The sequence below is a fragment of the Conger conger genome, chromosome 10 (genome assembly GCF_963514075.1).
Source record: "Conger conger chromosome 10, fConCon1.1, whole genome shotgun sequence".
Lineage (NCBI taxonomy): Eukaryota > Metazoa > Chordata > Actinopteri > Anguilliformes > Congridae > Conger > Conger conger.
The window spans coordinates 4889318-4908399 of record NC_083769.1 but is presented as its reverse complement, the minus strand read 5'-3'; the positions used below and the strand labels follow the sequence as shown (position 1 = coordinate 4908399).

Here is a 19082-nt window from a genome sequence, read left to right as displayed (position 1 = left end):
AAGAGAGGACTAAGGTACAGTCTGAAAAGGTGTCTATTCAGTCTCCGTCAAAATATGGGGAGGGATTCTGCCGTTCTGACAGTGGTAGGCAGGTCGTTCCACCACTAAGGAATCAGAACAGCGAACAGGCATGAACGTGCAGCTCAACCACCTGGTGCTTCTAATGAGGGGACCACAAGGGGACCGGAGCTGGCAGACCAGAATGGTCTTGCTGGGATGTAAGGTGCATTTCTGGATGTACAGTGGAGCAGGCAAGGCGATAAAGGCGGGGGGAATGAAATAAAATATTATTTGCTGTCATCTAAGGCTGTCATAGGCCGGCTACATGAGGCAGCCTATCACAATTAAGAGGAAGGAGAATGGGGTGGGATCTTCAAAGGAACTGTACTAAGTACTGACCCACCCAAATTACCAGGCTATGAACTGCTGACTACCTAGTGTGATGAACTAAAATAAAAAAAAACAATCAGTAACCCTCTGTATAAGGGCTTCCCTGACTGTACACCGACATTCAAGAAAAAAATGATCTGGCTTCAATAAAGAGGATAAACTATGACCCTCGTTACCGATAACTTTAGCCTACCGTTTCATGTTTTAAAAATAGCATACTTTTTACCGTGGAATGATCAGAACTTGAAGTTGTACTTGTGCAAGCCTATTTCTGTATATTCTAATACATTTTCAAACCATCACTGAAGTGGCCTTAGAGTAGCATATGTCAGAAAACTAACTACAAGGCAAAGTAAAAATGCTTCATATGAGGTAAAGTGCTTCTAAATAGAATTTATAGAGAGACTAACGGTACTGTGCCAGAAGTAGAGTGAACTGAATGTGCTTACTGGAATATCTGTGCGCTAGATGAACTGAGCGCATCAGTGAATGAATCCCACTGTCAGAATCTCTGTACTGAACTGAACAAACTGATTCAAATCAGCTTTCACGTGATTTCCAATTTCCACCACCCGGAGCTGGGTGGCTTTCCCCGTCAGGAGATGATGGATCCGGCGTACGTTGTGGAGGAAGAACCTGCAGGCTCTGACAGTGGAGGGTATGTGTGCAGCAAAACTGAGATTGTCATCAAGAGTCACCCCAAGATTATTGGCTGAGCGGGAAGGGGGTACTACTCGATGGTCAGTGAGAGTTTCATTGCTGAAGAGAACTTAGCAGGGATGTAGAGAAGCTCAGTTTTGGCAAGGTTGAGCTTCAGGTGGTGGGAAGTCATCCACGCAGAGATATCAGCCAAGCAGGCAGAGATCTGTGTGGGGACCTGGGTATCGGGGGGGGGAAGGAAATAAAGAGTTGAGTGTCGTCGGCATAAGAATGATAAGAGAAGCCATGGGAAGAGATAACTGAACCAAGAGACAATTGGCTCTAGCAGACTGGAGAGCCTTGAGATTGGCAGTTGGGCAGTTGATTGGTTGGTTGGGATCATAAAGAATGTTCTGAAGTAGACATTTGAGAACAGATGTCATGTTCCAGAGTTTTAGATAGGAAAGGTAGCAACATTAGCTCAGGAGGCAAGAGCGGTCGTCTGGCAGTCGGAGGGTTGCCGGTTTGATCCCGCCCTGGGTGTGTCAAAGTGTCCCTGAGCAATACACCTGACCCCTAATTGCGCCCGATGAGCTGGTTGGTGCCTTGCATGGTAGCCAGTCGCCGTTGGGGTGTGAGTGTGTGTGTGTTTATAGGTGAATGAGAAGCATCAATTGTACAGCGCTTTGGATAAAGGCACTATATAAATGCCAACCATTTACCATTTACCAAAGGTAGAAGGGAGACAGGCCGGTAGTTGTTAGGAGCAGAGGGGCCATTCTTTTCCGGCCATTGTCTGCCGTGATGCGAGCTGGCGTGCTGTTGATTTTACATTTTCTGGATATATCTTTATAATTTAAATTCTTGTATTCATTTCTATTTTTAATTGTTGCTATTCTCATTGTGGACTGTGGTCGCTCGGGTAAACCTACACCCGTCTGTAATGACAATGCAACTTTAAATCATCATTTTAATTATGTGACAGTAGTTCAAATGATAGCTACATAAGCGCTTACTTGCACAAATTATGGACAGACTGCATTTGTAAACGCTGACGATTAATTTGTTCCCTTTATACAGTACTGTGCAGAAGTTTTTGGCAGGTGTGAAAAAATGCTGTAAGATAAGAATGCTTTCAAAGAAATGTTAATAGTATTTTTATCAATTAACAAAATGCATGAACAGAAGAAGTGAATGAACAGAATAAAAATTTTAATTAAATCAATATTTGGTGTGAGCACCCTTTGCCTTCAAAACAGCATCAATTCTTCTAGATATACTTGCACACAGTTTTTAAAGGAACCCGGCAGGTAGGTTGTTCCAAACATCAGTTCTTCTGTGGATTTAGGCAGCCTCAAATGCTTCTGTCTCTTCATGTAATCCCAGACAGACTCGATGATGTTGAGATCAGGGCTCTGTGGGGGCCATACCATCACTTCCAGGACTCCTTGTTCTTCTTTATGCTGAAGATAGTTCTTAATGACATTGGCTGTATGTTTGGGGTCGTTTTCCTGCTGCAGAATAAATTTGGGGCCAATCAGATGCCTCCCTGATGGTATTGCAGGATGGATAAGTATCTGCCTGCACTTCTCAGCATTGAGCAGATTTTTGAGCAAAATTTTGTCTCATCAGTCCAGAGAACCTGCAGCCATTTTTCTGTACCCCAGTTCCTGTGTTTCCGTGCATAGTTGAGTCGCATTGCCTTGTTTCCATGTCGGAGGTATGGCTTTTTGGCCTCAATTCTTCCATGAAGACCACTTCTGACCAGACTTCTCCACTCAGTAGATGGGTGTACCTGGGTCCCACTGGTTTCTGCCAATTCTGAGCTTATTGCATTTCTGGATATCTTCCTGGGAGAGACCTTGCTGATGCAGTATAACTACCTTGTGTCTTGTTGCTTTGTTCAGTCTTGCCATGGTGTATGATTCTGACATTAAACTGTCTTCAGCAACCTCACCTTGGAAGTAGAGTTTGGCTGTTCCTCGCCCAGCTTTAACCCTCCTACACAGCTGTTTGTTTCAGTTAATGATTGCGTTTCAACTTACACATCATTAGTTCCTGCTTGGTATAATTGGTTAATCACACACCTGAGTACATGCCTACAAAATCCCTGACTTTGTGCAAGTGTACCTAGAAGAATTGATGCTGGTTTGAAGGCAAAGGGTGGTCACATCAAATATTGATTTGATTTAGATTTTTCTTCTGTTCAATCACTTTGCATTTTGTTTATTGATAAAAATAAACTATTAACATTTCTATTTTTGAAATCATTCTTTCACACCTGCCTAAAACCTTTGCACAGTACTCTACATTGGAAAGATTGTCAGAATAATTTGTGAACGGATCATGTTTACTAGCCAGCTATTGATCGTCATATAAACTACACATGCATTATGCTGCACAGCATATAGCCACTCCGCCCTATTTATAGAGTTATATGAAACTGACAGAAGCCATTACTTTATGCATGTATTCATAGGTTATTTTTAGGTTATTTTACTACCTACCTAGAGATTTATGTCTATAAGGACTAAGGATGCATGACCCTGTCACAGAGGACAACACAGCTAAGGCCCAGCACCTCAATAGCACAGCACACAGGCACAATACACAGGTACAGCACTGCACAAGCACAGAGCAGCACATAGATACAGCCACTCACTGTGACAGATAAATACAGTTTGTAATCTAATGACTGCAGGAGACCATCTGTCTGGAAAAGCATGCATATGGCTATATGTCCTGTACAAAATGGCAATTAGGGCCAAAAAGATTTATTGAGTATTACAGTTGTAGGTGCATGTCTGTATCCAGTTGGAAGTACATTTGTCCCATTGGGAGAACCTGGAATGTTTTTTTAGGCCAACTTGTCAACGTTAATTAATTGAGTATTTTTAAAAATGTATATATATTTTCCAACAGGCCTAGCTATTTATTTGTCGAGAAAAGGTTGGTCCTCCAGTCTCTGGCATTGGATCCCAACGTCCAGACCTGGGTCAAATACTTTTTTATGCTTTACCGAGCTTGTCTGGTGTATTGGAACCTATGAAATACGCAAACCCCACCTTTTGGTCCTCTTGATTGACCCAATGGCGCTAGGCAAGATCAAGAAACGAGCACAGAAACGTATTTGTATCCAAAATAATTGCGTAGCCTATTTAACCCAGGTCTGGTAGCCTCCCAGAATATATCTGGAGTGTAACTCTGTGCTGTAGATTATTTTACAAATAAGTCTCCTCCTGCACTCACCAGTGGCTGTCTTTCCTCGCATCGGCATATCGCAACATTTCTATAGAAGTAGCAAAACTGGAACAAGCATATAAAAAAAACCGGATAAAAAACTTGTACTTGTACCGTATGAGCAAAACTGTTTGGTGTCTCAGTCAGTGGTGTTGTCCCTCCAGGATCGCGTCGCCAGTAGAAGGCGCAGTCCTGAGAGGCGGACGTCGCTAGCTGCCGTGTACTTTCTTTACTTCGGCTCTGCTCACAGTGCATTGTCCCAGATCAGCTGTGCATGGCCCCGAAACCCCACCCAATGAGGAAGGACAAGCCGCAGGGAGAAAGACAGGCGGAGAGAATACGGGCTTGGATTTGTATTAAACAAGAGAGGTGTTTGAGCGTCGTAGATAAAAACAACGCACGGAAGTAACAGTTTCAATACTGGTATTGGTGTTCCTCTAACTGTGCGATACGAGTGAGGAGGCTGTATATAGCTGATATCTGTTATTTGTAACAAGCCACTTTTCCAAAATGATCGCCTTGTTTAACAAGCTCCTGGACTGGTTTAAAGCGCTGTTCTGGAAAGAAGAAATGGAACTGACTCTTGTGGGGCTCCAGTATTCAGGGAAGACCACCTTCGTGAACGTGATTGCGGTAAACCGTCATTTATTTTCTGTATCAACGTATCTATTGTTGTGGGTCATAACGAGCGATTGACGCGGCGCCCCCAAATTGCCTACGAGACGCATTATGCGCGCTTACCGTCCTCGGAGAACTACTTCTCAGCTAAATCTACCAAGCGTTAGCCGAGTGGAGAATTGGAAATGCTGTGATTTCTTTATATTTCAGGTTAATTGGTTAATAAGCATGGAAAACCATTGTGCATGACTCAGTGTAACGTTCGCTATCATATGAGCTGGCCATCAATGACAGCATCGGAAGACGTAGCTACATAGGCTACCTTAGCTCATCCACATTTAGTCTGTATGAGCTAGCATTGAGGTCTTATGCTAACGTCAATAAAATCTAGCTTCATTAAAACGTGTGCTTTTGTCTAAACGTGTATATGTAGTTACCTACAATTTGACAGATTCATTTTGAATTATTTTTCATGGTAAAAGCCGCACATAAGCCAAAATCGCGTTAACACCTCCGGACGAGTCGGTTTGTTAGAAATAAATTGGAGGACGTCTCACAAGCGCAAACGCCTGGAGTAAAACATGTCACGTGTAAGTTGTTCCACTTTGAGTGATATGTGGCCCAATCTGTACACTGGTGTCTGATCGGCTGCTGGCAGCAGCCTACGCAAATGTTCGTTAAAATAAAAGTCATGTGCCCAGTCTTCCTACACATGGGTAATTATTTTACGGGAATGTTTCTCTTGGTTGCAGTAGCGAAATTATTCCCATTGTGGGTCAGGGGATGTTCGATAGGGCTTCAGCTTATATGGACGTTGTTCCTCAGCCCTTAGAAGCATAGAAACGTGCTGAAGCTGGAACGGCCTATACAAATATGCCAGTGAATTAAAAGCAGAAGACAATATATTTAATATTCCGTGTGATGTTCTATTGAGCGCATTTATAGAGCGCATTTATTTTTCCAAGTTCGAATTGCGTACGTTTAAGGTATGTAGCTAATAATTGCGTGTGCGTTCAGTAAAATAGAAAATGATCCGAGTTGTCAAGTATGTCTACTCAACATGGCAACCGTGAGGCTGGGATGCGAAGTGTTAGGCCTGTCTCTTTCATTATTGGCTAATGATGTCACTGTCGGTTGGGGTCCTGTTAACGGTCCTCTCTCCGGGTCAGTCTCAACACAGTGGTACTCAGTTATGCTGATATAGGCCTACTGAACAGCATCTTAAAATAACTTCTGAAACCCTCATAGTAGTTGACTTTGACTGAGTTATCTTTCATATTTCCCTGAATGTCCAAGTTTTGTTTTATCATTTGAAAAAAAACCCAAACATAACCAATGGCTTTAAACTGACAGCTCTAGTGAATGGGAACAGTAGAGTAAACGGGCTTGCAACTGCCGGGCTTTTAGCATACAGCATGATTTTACACCCAGGAGGAAGTACCATGGTCATGAATCTGAAAAAAAAATGTAATGTAAGAACTGTAACTTCAAAAGGCTTCTCTCATTATACTGCTCTGCGAGGTAGCCGTGGTTACCTGAAGCAGAGGTTCCCCTTGTCTCTTTCGTTCTGCTCCTTCCAGTCCTGTAGCCCATCCATTTCAGATTGTGCTCTAAGGTCCTCATATAGGGACCTCTGGGCCAGTTTAAGTGATTCATATAGGAGGGAAGGGGAAGCAAAACTGGGCGCGAAAATAAAAAAAACACTCTGACAATAATCTGAAAAGTACCTATGATAGAGCAAAATAACCCCAAACATTACCTGGGTTTTCCAATATAAACAGCAACAACAATACATAACGAAAACTGAGACAAATAGATTTGATTTTATCCCTGTTCCTCAGCATTAGTGTTGCAGTCAATACTGCAATGCCGTGGGCAGCAGACATACAGCTTTTAGGATCATGCAGCTGTACAGGAGGTTATGGGGTCTGAATAAAGGCAGGAATAACCTGTTAAAATTGGTTATTAATTGGTTTTAATTCAGCTAACCTCAATGCAAGGTTGGTAGCCTCAAGTTACTTGGCTAAATAAAATTAATGTTGTTCGTCTAGTGGGCTTGATAGCTGGTGCAAAGTAACATTAGCACGGAAAGAAGCATAACTTACTGAACACAACTTTACCATTTGTTGGGGTAAAATGTGAGAATGCTGATGGTCAATTTTATTCAATTTACTATTTTCATCAAATCAGTGAGGCAAAAAAATGAGGCAATGCTTCTTTATTTGCTAATGTTACTTTACCAGCTATCTGGCTCACGAGATGAACAACATTAATTTTATTTAGCCAAGTAACTTGAGGCTACCAGTGTTACGTTAAGGTTAACTGAATTAATTGAGTGCATCAGAAAATGGAAAATGCATGAGAAAATTAATGAAATTCAAAGCATTAACACTGCCTGCGCTGTGCTCCAGTTTAGTACATGCACTATTAGTTTAGGCTAATCCCTAAAAGGTGATTTGATGCCATATCAGCTAATGGGATTCACCACTATATCTGTGCCTCCTGGTGCCTGTTGCTGTATATGCTACCCCATTGATGACGCTGCACTTTTACACAGTACACAAATTCAAAGCACTTCAGGGGGTTTCTGTAATAAACAATGGAAGACGTGCTTGTTTCTTACGGTTGCAGAATTCCAAGTTACCTGTTGTAGACATAGTACCTGTGTCATAATTTTTTTTGGTCCCTGGCAGTCAGGTTGGAGCTTACAGAAGGGTGACCCCCAATAACATAGCATGACAATGAGAAAAATAATTTGATAAAATTAAGATGGTGATTTAATGTTGTGATTGGGATATCGGCAGTAGACTGAAGTATTTTCCGCTTTTCACCCAAAATGATAATTTCAAACTGAAGTTACGCCCTTGAGCTCTAGTATATATGGCCCACAGTCTAAGCTGCAGCCACAGATCATATGGTACATTTGATACCTTCACTTGCACTTTCATGACAGCCGTGCAAACCTCTGGAGGAAGACCGTTGTGGATTAATGGGCCATTTTTGCTGGGAGGCCCCTTTGTGGGATTCGGAGGAAGTGAAACGGTCTGATAAATATTCCTCCCATGCTCAGGGGACATAAAAACACACACCCACCAGAAGGTCATCTCTGCGTAAATTTTTGCCTCGGACAGAAAATAATTTCTCGTAAGCTTCAGAAATGATAGATTGCTACGTTGTGCTCTGATGCTATGGGCAATCTCGAGCTGGGTGTAACATCATGATAAAGATGAAAAAAAAATCTTGTTTTCATGGTGTGGCCAGCAATGAGGAATAAATTATGATCTTGGACAAACTGCTAATGACACCTTTTTAATCAACTGACAAAAACCTGAGGTGGAGAGACCTGTTATTTCACATTGCAAGCCTGTTTTACACTTTCACTTTCATAGTATTTACTGGCTGCAGCCAGGGGAGGAGGCATTTCAGTGCATGTTGTTCTCCAGCTGAACATTTGTAAGTATAATTTGATTGGTGTAAACTACACTTGTTTTGAGCAAATTCCCCGGAATTAATCATCTGAATGTGATCTGACCAGACCTGGCCTACTAAGAAAGCCCTGGAACGATTGTCATTCTGGGATATTTGTGCTAACAAAGTTTGTAGTAATTCGTCTTTGACTCACCATATCTCCATTACTGTATTTCATAGAGGAAAGCTTCTTATATCACTCGATAGGTCTTCACCAGCTCTATTTTTACATATGTTATCCGAAATGAAAGGTAACAGAATTATGAGTGATTATAACATTGAAATCCGATTTGCAAAAAAAAATAAAAAATTAAAATGAATTAAACTTTCACCAAATTTAGGTTATAATGTCAACACCGTTCCCAGAAAATTTGGTCTTGGATATTTGAGTCATTGCCGAGATATCATTACATTACACAGATATTACATTCACTAATTTCTGGTTTTCATTTGTGAGGACAGTTTAGCCTTTCAACATCCTCTCACACCCCCATTATCTACATATGCTAGCAGGTTTGCTACGTGTAAATATTTGTGGTAACTAAACCAGGCCAACCAGTTGAAATGAAAGTTTTGGGAGTTTCAGTGACGCAAAGGAATTAGTGAAGTCTCCGCGGGCCTACCTTTCCTTGACTCTTCTTTAGTGCTCCCTGATTTTGAATACAAAGAGAATCTGTGCACTACATTTTATGATGGTTTCTTCAACTAGTGAGCCAGTTATAGTTCATTTGATTGAGACAGTTATGTGGTATCTCCTTTCACCCCCACCTCCAACCCCTGCGTGTTTGAAGGAAGAGAGTGTAGCCTTTGCACAAGTTCTCCACCTTTAATCTGTTACTCTACTGGGATGAGCTGGAATCTGTTATATGCTTCCCTGTCAGCTCCCTGACTGCTCCCTGACTGCTGCAGGTATGGCTGCAGTTAAAGGCGACTCTGGCGCCCGTGGGGGTTGTAGTCCTTGCTGAGATATTCCGGTTGGCTGGGAATGGGTTGAACTACAAACTAAAATGGCAGAAATTTCCCTTTCTTGATTATGTGTAATGCCACTAATCTTAGACTGCCTCAGTGTGACATGGGTGCAGTCCGCGCTGTTCATATCTTTTGTGCAGTGGTGCACAGCAAGGCCCAATCCGCTTCAGGATTTTATGCCAACTTCTGCTTTTAATGATTCCATTAGCTAAATAATGCTTTTATCAGACGTTCTATATACACCAGCTGCAGACTGCAAGTCTGTCCTAAAGAATTTATTGCGCTCAAGTACAGGAGTGAACCAACATCATTTCTAGAGCTGTTATAAAAATGAATTAAGGTATCTGGTTGCAGACCGGCCCTCCAGGACCGGAGTGCACCCCCGCTTTTGTTGCTGAAATTCAGAGTCGTGTATATTCATTATGTTCATTATTCATGGACCCCCCCCCCCCCCACACACACACACACAAAAAAATAACATTTGAACGTATTTCAAGAATATTTGGATGATTGGGTCATTGCTGCATTTTCTTCTGTGAACAGAAGAGCACAGTTACTGTACATTGTGTCTAAAAAAAATCCCTCCTATTTGAAAAATAAATAAAAACAGAGCGGTATATATCCAGTTTTCCACCCCTATCTGGAATGTCCACCTGTCTACAAGCACAGCTGTGGTCCATGTGAGACCCACCCTGCACTGCCATGATCCGGATTTGAGGCTCAAATTTGAATCCGAAGGAACGTATCTATTTGAATATTATTATCAGCTTGATTGCAGTGTCCGTAGTCAGCCACCAGGTGGCAGTGTAATAATAAACGGGTTGTTTCGCCGGTGGAGAAGTGAATGAGCCATTGTTTTTGTGTTGTCTTGTAATGTGAGATTCTTCTTCCCCCACAGTCTGGGCAGTTCAGTGAGGACATGATCCCCACGGTGGGGTTCAACATGAGGAAGATCACCAAGGGAAACGTCACCATCAAGGTCAGCCTCCCGGGAAGACTGCGGCCAGTCCCTGTTTCCATTAGCTGTGTTTTACTGCATCAGCGACACCTCGGTCTAACGGGCGGTTATATCCTCAGCGAGACCTCGGTCTAACGGCCGGTTATATCCTCAGTGACACCTCGATCCACGGACAGTTATATCATCAGTGACACCTCGGTCTAACGGGCGGTTATATCCTCAGCGAGACCTCGGTCTAACGGCCGGTTATATCCTCAGTGACACCTCGATCCACGGACAGTTATATCATCAGTGACACCTCGGTCTAACGGCTGGTTATATCCTCAGCGAGACCTCAGTCTAATGGCCGGTTATATCCAGAGTGGGACCTCAATCCAAGGACAGTTATATCATCAGTGACACCTCAGTCTAATGGCCGGTTATATCCTCAGCGAGACCTTGGTCTAACGGATGGTTATATCCTCAGTGCGACCTTGGTCTAACGGCCGGTTATATCCTCAGCGAGACCTTGGTCTAACTGATGGTTATATCATCAGTGACACCTCAGTCTAACGGCCGGTTATATCCTCAGTGCGACCTCGGTCTAACGGATGCTCATGTCCTCAGTGACACCTCAGTCTAATGGCCGGTTTTATTTAGCCTTTGCAGTTTCAGCGGTAATGCAGCCACAGCTGCAGTTGTATATTGCAAAATATTTGCTAATACTGTGCATATAGGTCTGTGCTTATGCGGTCAGAAAGCTGTTACTACTGCTGCAGCTGAAACCTTGTAACATGTTACTGTACTGAGGTATACTACATTATTGCTGCACACACCTGTATCAGATATACAGTTTGTTGGGTTGCAGTGACTTCATCCATGCTGTAGCAGGTTGGGTTGTGGCTGCATCCATGCTAGGTTGGGTTGTGGCTGCATCCATGCTAGGTTGGGTTGTGGCTGCATCCATGCTAGGTTGGGTTGTGGCTGCATCCATGCTAGGTTGGGTTGTGGCTGCATCCATGCTAGGTTGGGTTGTGGCTGCATCCATGCTAGGTTGGGTTGTGGCTGCATCCATGCTAGGTTGGGTTGTGGCTGCATCCATGCTAGGTTGGGTTGTGGCTGCGTCCATGCTAGGTTGGGTTGTGGCTGCGTCCATGCTAGGTTGGGTTGTGGCTGATGGTGTTTCCTCTCTGCCCTCTCCAGCTGTGGGACATTGGCGGGCAGCCTCGATTCCGGAGCATGTGGGAGCGATACTGTCGTGGAGTCAGCGCCATTGTGTGAGTACAAACCCCCCTGCTCTACCCCCCTGCTCCACCCCCCTCACATTCTGCCCTCACTCTGACTGGGCTCGGTTTGACTGCACAGGGACACTTCAGTTGTACCTGTATGATGATCTATATGATGACCGTTTTAACACTTTGGACCTGTTCTGTTTTAGTCTAGAGACTTAAAATCAGAAAAAGGGGTAGTTAAGCCAAATTAAATTGGAGTATGTTTCCACTTTTTCCACCCAGTATCATCTATCCATCTGGTTAGTTTCACTGAGTTGTCTATATTTGATGCCTTTAGACTGGGGGTGTGAACGGTTAAACGGTTAACAGTGGAGAAAGTGGAACACAATGTGAAGAGGAGACAGGCTGCCGGAGAGGCCTGGCAGAGTATCGCAGGGAAGATACCCAGCGTCTGCTGATGTCAAGCAGTCCTTGCATGCAAAGGATATGCAAACAAATATTAAAAAGGATTATTTTATTCTACATTAAACGGTCAAATATTAAAATCAAATGTCAAATTAAACATGACTGTCAAAGGCAGTTCTGAAAAAAGGAATATAAATAAATACATAAATAAAATGTTCAGGCTAAATATGGGACTAAAATACTTGAGTTGAGACAGCTTTGTTTTTTCAGTTTTACTGTGTAATCCTGAGCAAAATTAATAAGAGAGGACTAAATTCCCTGTTTTTTGTTTCCTGTTTCACACATTCTCTTTCCTGAGTATTGGGTCTGAGTTGGAGTGGAATTAAGCGAAGTGTCAGTTATTTTAGGTGTGTGGCAGTCCCCTGTGCTGTGCCCTGTCCTTCCCGGGGTAAGCTCTCACCCTCTCTTACTCTTCTGTGTACAGGTACATGGTGGATGCCGCTGACCCGGAGAAGATCGAGGCCTCCAAGAATGAACTGCACAACCTGTTAGACAAACCCCAGCTCCAGGGGATCCCAGTGAGTCCTCCATCTCACTGGCTGTCTGCTGTGCTGTGCTTTTCTTCTCAACTTGCTGGCTAATAGACTTCTCTCAGAAAATGACAGGGTCGATACACTAACTCAGATCCACTGGTAGTTTAACAGCAGAACTACTACTTACTACCTAGAACCTAGTGGCCAAGCCTGACACCGAACTGTGTATTTTTGATTATTATTATTCTTTTTTTAACCGTAGTTCTTTGAAGCCCAGCTATTTAGGAAAAGTAATGGAAGGAGGAGCGTGATGAGCTGACAGTGTAATTGGCAGTAAATACACATGGCCGTCGCTCCGGCCTTTCTGGTCTTCAGACCCCAAGTGGTTCACGACTAACCAAGCTTTCACCGTTTTGAAAGTAAGGGAAGCAATAGGTGGAAGTCGTAGTTTCACTGAGTTATAGGGAGGTAAAGAGGAACAATACTTCCTGTATACTGCTCCCTATGAACCCCTTATGGGCAGACGCAACGTGCGCGTTACATCTCCCTTAACAGACGGACGTGACCTGCGCGTTACATCTCCCTTAACAGACGGATGCGACCTGTGTGTTACATCTCCCTTAACAGACGGATGTGACCTGCACGTTACATCTCCCTTAACAGATGGATGTGACCTGTGTGTTACATCTCCCTTAACAGACAGGTGTGACCTGTGTGTTACATCTCCCTCAACAGACAGATGTAACCTGCGTGTTACATCTCCCTTAACAGACGGATGTGACCTGCACGTTACATCTCCCTTAACAGACGGATGTGACCTGCACATTACATCTCCCTTAACAGACGGATGTGACCTGCACGTTACATCTCCCTTAACAGACGGATGTGACCTGCGTGTTACATCTCCCTTAACAGACGGATGTGACCTGTGCGTTACATCTCCCTTAACAGACGGATGTGACCTGCACATTACATCTCCCTTAACAGACGGATGTGACGCCAGCGTTGTATTTGATCATGCAACCTTTTTTCAAGACGCATGACTGTTGAAATTCATTGTTTTTGTCGGCCTTTGCCTCGGTGTCCGTAATGGGTTAAATAGAGGGGTGAAAGCTAAATATAGTATTGAAGTCTGGGTTCAAAGTTTCATGATTAAAGTGCGTAGCTATATCCTAAAAACGATGGGATTTCAGTTCGTAAAAAATCATGTTTTGCGTTTTTGGATCACAGAGGCTAAAACTCAGGCTCCCATAATGCTTTCCCTTTCACAGTGACAAAACTTCCTTAATTGGACCATCCTAATGCCACCGGCAGTGTGTCTATTGATTTATCCGACTCGTGCGAATCCGACTTCATTTTAACATATAAACTTGATTAAAAATTGGATGCATTCATTTAATCAGTAGCCTATCAATGGCAACCTGCAACCGATGTCAAGCGCAATTGGGGAGAACACACAAATGTTTTGGTACGTCCGATGAGACTGGCCAGCTGAGGATGGATGTCATCTTTGTTGTTGTTTTTGGTACAGAAATATGCCCGTGCGCTTGTGACTACGATGTTTTAAAGAAAGGAATGAAAAGATGCATTTCATTTGCGTAAGATCTGGAGCCTTGTACTGTTCATTAATGCTTCATTTGCTTATATGACGTTGTCGCTGCTGTCGTCTATGATGAAATGCGCTAGCCTCGCATTTCTCAGTATACGGGAAATGCAATCCAGCGGGACATCCGCTTTTCTCCCCATCGAGGTAGAAAGGACTGATTTTAAAACCACACCTGGAAAGGATTAATTATGATTGTATGAATGAATGTATGTTGCTGTGTGGGGAAGGAGCGTTTCAGATTCAGTGAATTTTGTTAAGCAGTGGTCCAGTGTCTTAGCGTGGCTGTTTTCTGGCTGTGTTCCTCCTCGTAGGTCCTTGTTCTGGGCAATAAGAGGGATCTTCCTGGTGCCTTGGATGAGAAGGAACTGATCGAGAGAATGTGAGTATGGGGGGATTATCTCTCTTTCTTTCTCCCTTTCTCTCTCACTCTCCCTTTGTCTCATAATCTTTCTCTTGGTCACCCTTCTGCTCTCCCTCTCCAACTCCCTGTCAAACTCCCTCCTCTTTCTTTCCCTGTCCTGCCTCATTTCTTCCTGCCTTCATTGCCTCTCCTCTGTTCCTTTCTCTCTCTCCTCCCTTGTTCCTTGCGCTGCAAACCCACCGGTGGGGAGCGAGATCATCTAAAGGAACATTTTAAAATCTGTGGTACCTGGAACAGTGTATAGTTCACACTGCAAGATGTAGCAGAAAACATGCCGCCAACATTGTCACTTTTATCTCCAGTGGTACATCATTTTCATGTTTCATGTTGTGTGATGAGGCGGCACGGATGGTGCAGTGGGTAGCACTGCTGCCTCACAGCAAGGAGGTCCTGGGTTCGAATCCCCGTCGGCCGGGGCCTCTCTGTGCGGAGTTTGCATGTTCTCCCCGTGTCTGCGTGGGTTTCCTCCGGGTACTCCGGTTTCCTCCCACAGTCCAAAGACATGCACGTTAGGATGATTGGAGAGTCTAAATTGCCCGTAGGTATGAGTGTGTGAGTGAATGGTGTGTGTGCCCTGCGATAGACTGGCGACCTGTCCAGGGTGTATTCCTGCCTTTCGCTCAATGTATGCTGGGATAGGCTCCAGCCCCCCTGCGACCCTGATCGGGATAAGCGGGTTCAGATAATGGATGGATGGATGGATGTTGTGTGATGGCTCTGTTTTCCTACAGGAATTTATCGGCAATTCAGGACCGAGAGATTTGCTGTTACTCCATCTCCTGCAAGGAAAAGGATAACATTGGTGAGAACCTGCTCACGGTCACTGTAATCTGAGTGCAACTCCAAATTTGATGATTTTACCGTTTAGGGTGTGAGATCACAAATACACGATTAGAACGATCTTAACTGAGCTTGCTGATGTGATAATCACTGCTTAGAATTTTTTTAAAACATTGAAAAAAACCTTACTCTTCAAAGGGTTAAACCATATGTACTCTGTGTTGCATTTTCCCAGTTCCAGTGTCGTTAAATGTGTTGTCTAAGGTCAGTATTTGGTGCTATTTGCAGTAGGCCCAACTGTGCTTTAATTGATTTCTAAAGGGGGAAACTGTTGTACTGTAACGCCACTGTCTTTTTTTTATATTCCAGATATCACACTACAGTGGCTGATCCAGCACTCCAGAACAAGGCGGACCTCTTGAAAACCAGACCCTGATCACATCACCCTGACGACATTACCCTGAGATGTCTCCCTGTTCATCCAGAGTCTCTACCCCCACCTCCCTCTCCCACCCACCACCCTGCCCAACCCCTCCCCCCCCCCATTCTCTTCTCTTTATGATGGTGTGAAGACCATTATTTGCAATATTTCAGTACTTTTTATTTTATACTTTACTTTTTTTTCTTTTTATTTGTGACTTATTGGAACTGGATAACCTGATGCTTGCCAATCACTGGTGCAATGACGTTGTTTTCATGCATTTGTAACTCCGGTACAGAAGTCCCCCCAAAGTAAATCTGTGTAGGGGACATAGCCTCTTCTGCTGCTCACATAGACACAATAAAGCAGTGCGCAGTTCTGCAGTCCAGCTCTACCTGCAGAATCACTGAGGACTGAGGAGTTGAACATACAGCGAGGTCAGTAAGTATTTGGACAGTGACAGTTTTAAAGGACTGTAGTTCCTACTCAGTGCACTCGATATGGGTGTACATGCCCTCTAATTAAAGTCTGCACTTCAATTTGAGGATATTTACACCCACTTGCATGGAGCGTGTGGGAATTACAGTCCTTTAAAAGGATGTCACTGTTCAAATGCTTCCAGACCTTGTAGGGTCAATCGTGGACACAAACTGTGTGCGTGCCATCTCCTAAAGCATTGAGTTATTTAAGAGTTCAGGCTCTTCTGCCTGTCTGCAGTTTATCACTTAATTTAATGTCATATTTCAGTGATTTATTTTTTTTCCTGTCTGACATCCATGGTAAGAACACACGATTTTCCATTCAGCTTTTTACTCCAGTGGTCATCTGTAAATCGTAATCCAGTCCTTGCATGGTGGAAAAGACGGCGACATTTTAACCACAACTTACAGAGGCGTGTCTATGACATCATTGAAAGCAACCAATAGCAACGTGATCTGGGATGTAAAAACGGGGATAGGAATGACCTCCATTTTGTTTGGAAACCAGAGAGGAGCTGTCCACCAATCATGGAGTAGATTGGCGACCAATGGATGGTAACCGCTAGATACCTTCTTGCTGTACTGTGTAGGTGCTGTAATGGATCGCATTACATTAGTTATTTAGCAGACGCTTAAGTTAAGGGCCTCATCAGCCCAACAGCTGCATGGATCTTATCGTGGCCACACTGGGAGTTGAACCACCAACCTTCTGGGTATCAGTCATGTACTGTAGCCGCTCGGCTACATGCTGCCCACAGGGTCATAGGCTGATAGGTTTATTATTAGCAACATACTTTGTGATTGGTGGAGCTTGTTTCCATGCAAAAAAGTGACGGTGCAACACTCCTGTCCCTCTCATTATCCCTGAACCTTATGAAGAACGGCTGATTCATAATGAGGCGTTGTGCCATGAAGGCCTAACACGTCAACAGACCTGTTTGTGCCGAATCCTCCTCGCTCTTAAAACTTTCTCTTAAAGTGCTGAAAAAGCCAGACCATGCTGCTGATCTGCAGTCACTTTGCTAATTGCTTGGTTGAAACCAAACCTTTGCATTAACGTACATTTGAAGGAAAGTCAAGTAAATCAGATAGAGCGCTTGGATTGGGTGAAGGGCTGTGGACACTTCCTTATTAAGATACTTCGTAAACTGCAATAGAAAAATACATTTCATGCAGCGCATAATTATCATACTGCTGTAAATTGGCTTTATGTTAAAACAGGTATGCAGGAAGTGGCATAATAGTTTTGCACCTTTAAAAAAAAAAAGCCCTTCATCTTCTCCATACTGATAAATATGATACAACTACATAATATTTAATAATTAGCGTCCTACCCCTAATTTATATTAATATTCTGGTTAATTATAGCTATATTTAATTTAGCACTTTTTTCTTTTCTTTTTTTTTTACATTAGCAAATTTGCAGGAGTCTGATGTATTAAACTGTTTGGTTCACTTAAAAATCTGTACACTATTTTAAAACTGTAAATGGCAGTTTCATTCACAAAAACAAACTCATAATCATATGGCCGTTTTAATAATATGTAAGCACTACTGCAGAAACCATTTTTGCTTTGTATTTTGGATAATGGTCAAGAATCATCTGCCATGTTGAATGTTGTCAGAACTTTCTTGTTTGTATCTTTTGACATGTTCACATTTCTGTTTCCATTCTGTGGGAATGAATTAGCAGTGCACAGAATACAGATAGAACTGTTGCATCTATGTTCTTGTCTAAAGGTAAAATATTTGTTGCCCATAGAGCTTTCTTGTTGTTCAAATAGATAAGGCAAGTATATTTAAGTATAACTTGTCTCAAAAAAAAAAAAACAAAAAAAAAAACATAATGTGGCAAATCTTTTACAGCAACGTTGACTTTATCGCATTCACATACAGTATGTTCGCTGTTTGTATATATCATTGATTTTTAACATAATGGAGGATGAAGAAATATTGTAGGTTAAGTTTATATGTTTCCTATTTTACTGCTTACAACATGAAGGTTTTGACCTTCTGGACAGGTAGATGTAAGTGTATATTTGTCCAGGTGGTCAGTGTTCCATAACTTCACTCCTGGCATTACCTGTATGGGTCCAATCAAGGCCAGCTCATGAGCTGTGAGATTTTGTATATACCTGTGATAATAAATGAACAGTAAGTGTATCTAAATTGAGATGAATGTCGTATATTTTCCATCTTAAATGGCCAGCATCCACTCATAAATCATAAAGCAATCCGAATACTCTCTCTGGTCATCGGTACCTAACCTGAATGCATTTCCAGATGTCAAACGTGTCTTCATCTTTGGGATAAGAGCTCATTTTTAGTGAACTATGTTCATTCACCTCTGATTAGGTTTATAGTGAGATTTGTCTGTGTGTTGTTTGTTGACAACACTCAAGGTAGTTGGAACTGGTAAAGAACACCCTCCGATTTTTTTCTGCTGCCTTTTAATTCCACGTGTGATCATTCTTCTTTTTAAGCATCTGACATATCCCAGAGAACAAACAAACTTTATTTTAATGGGTAAAGAAGAACAGTGTATTACTATCATTAAAGTAAATTTGTGTACATTGTAATTTTGTATGTTTTAAATACGTTCATAATTGTGTTTTTGATGGGACTTTCCTGTATATAGCAACTAAAACCAAATAGTGAAAGTTACTTTGTGTTTTATGTGGAATCAGTGATTACTGTGTGTGTGTGTGTGTGTGTGTGTGTATATATATATATATATATATATATATACATATGTATATGTATATGTATGAATGTACACTACCCAAGCATTTTATTAGGAACATTTTTATTTTATTACACCTATTGCTTATTTGTGTGGCAGCAGTGCATTGCATACAGTCATGTAGACACGGCTCAGAAGCTTCAGTTAATGTTTACATCAACCATGAGGATAGGGAAGAAATTTGACCATGGAATAATTGTT

The 19082-nt window shown here is 42.5% G+C and overlaps 1 protein-coding gene across 1 annotated transcript; it reads left to right on the top strand.

The window, feature by feature from the left end:
- The first annotated feature begins 4542 nt into the window (after positions 1 to 4542).
- On the top strand, positions 4543 to 18802 carry LOC133138505 (ADP-ribosylation factor-like protein 8A). Its single transcript, XM_061257319.1, has 7 exons — positions 4543 to 4902; positions 10223 to 10303; positions 11465 to 11538; positions 12383 to 12476; positions 14349 to 14416; positions 15190 to 15260; positions 15608 to 18802. The coding sequence occupies exons 1-7, from the start codon at positions 4780 to 4782 to the stop codon at positions 15658 to 15660; spliced, it is 564 nt and encodes a 187-aa protein (XP_061113303.1). The 5' UTR covers positions 4543 to 4779; the 3' UTR covers positions 15661 to 18802.
- The last annotated feature ends 280 nt before the right edge of the window (positions 18803 to 19082 follow it).

Coding starts and splice junctions, on each gene's coding strand:
- LOC133138505 (XM_061257319.1), top strand. CDS start 4,780: ATGATCGCCTTGTTTAACAAGCTCCTGGACTGGTTTAAAGCGCTGTTC. Junction 14,417..15,189: donor AAGGAACTGATCGAGAGAAT/GTGAGTATGGGG, acceptor GTTTTCCTACAG/GAATTTATCGGCAATTCAGG. Junction 15,261..15,607: donor CAAGGAAAAGGATAACATTG/GTGAGAACCTGC, acceptor TTTATATTCCAG/ATATCACACTACAGTGGCTG.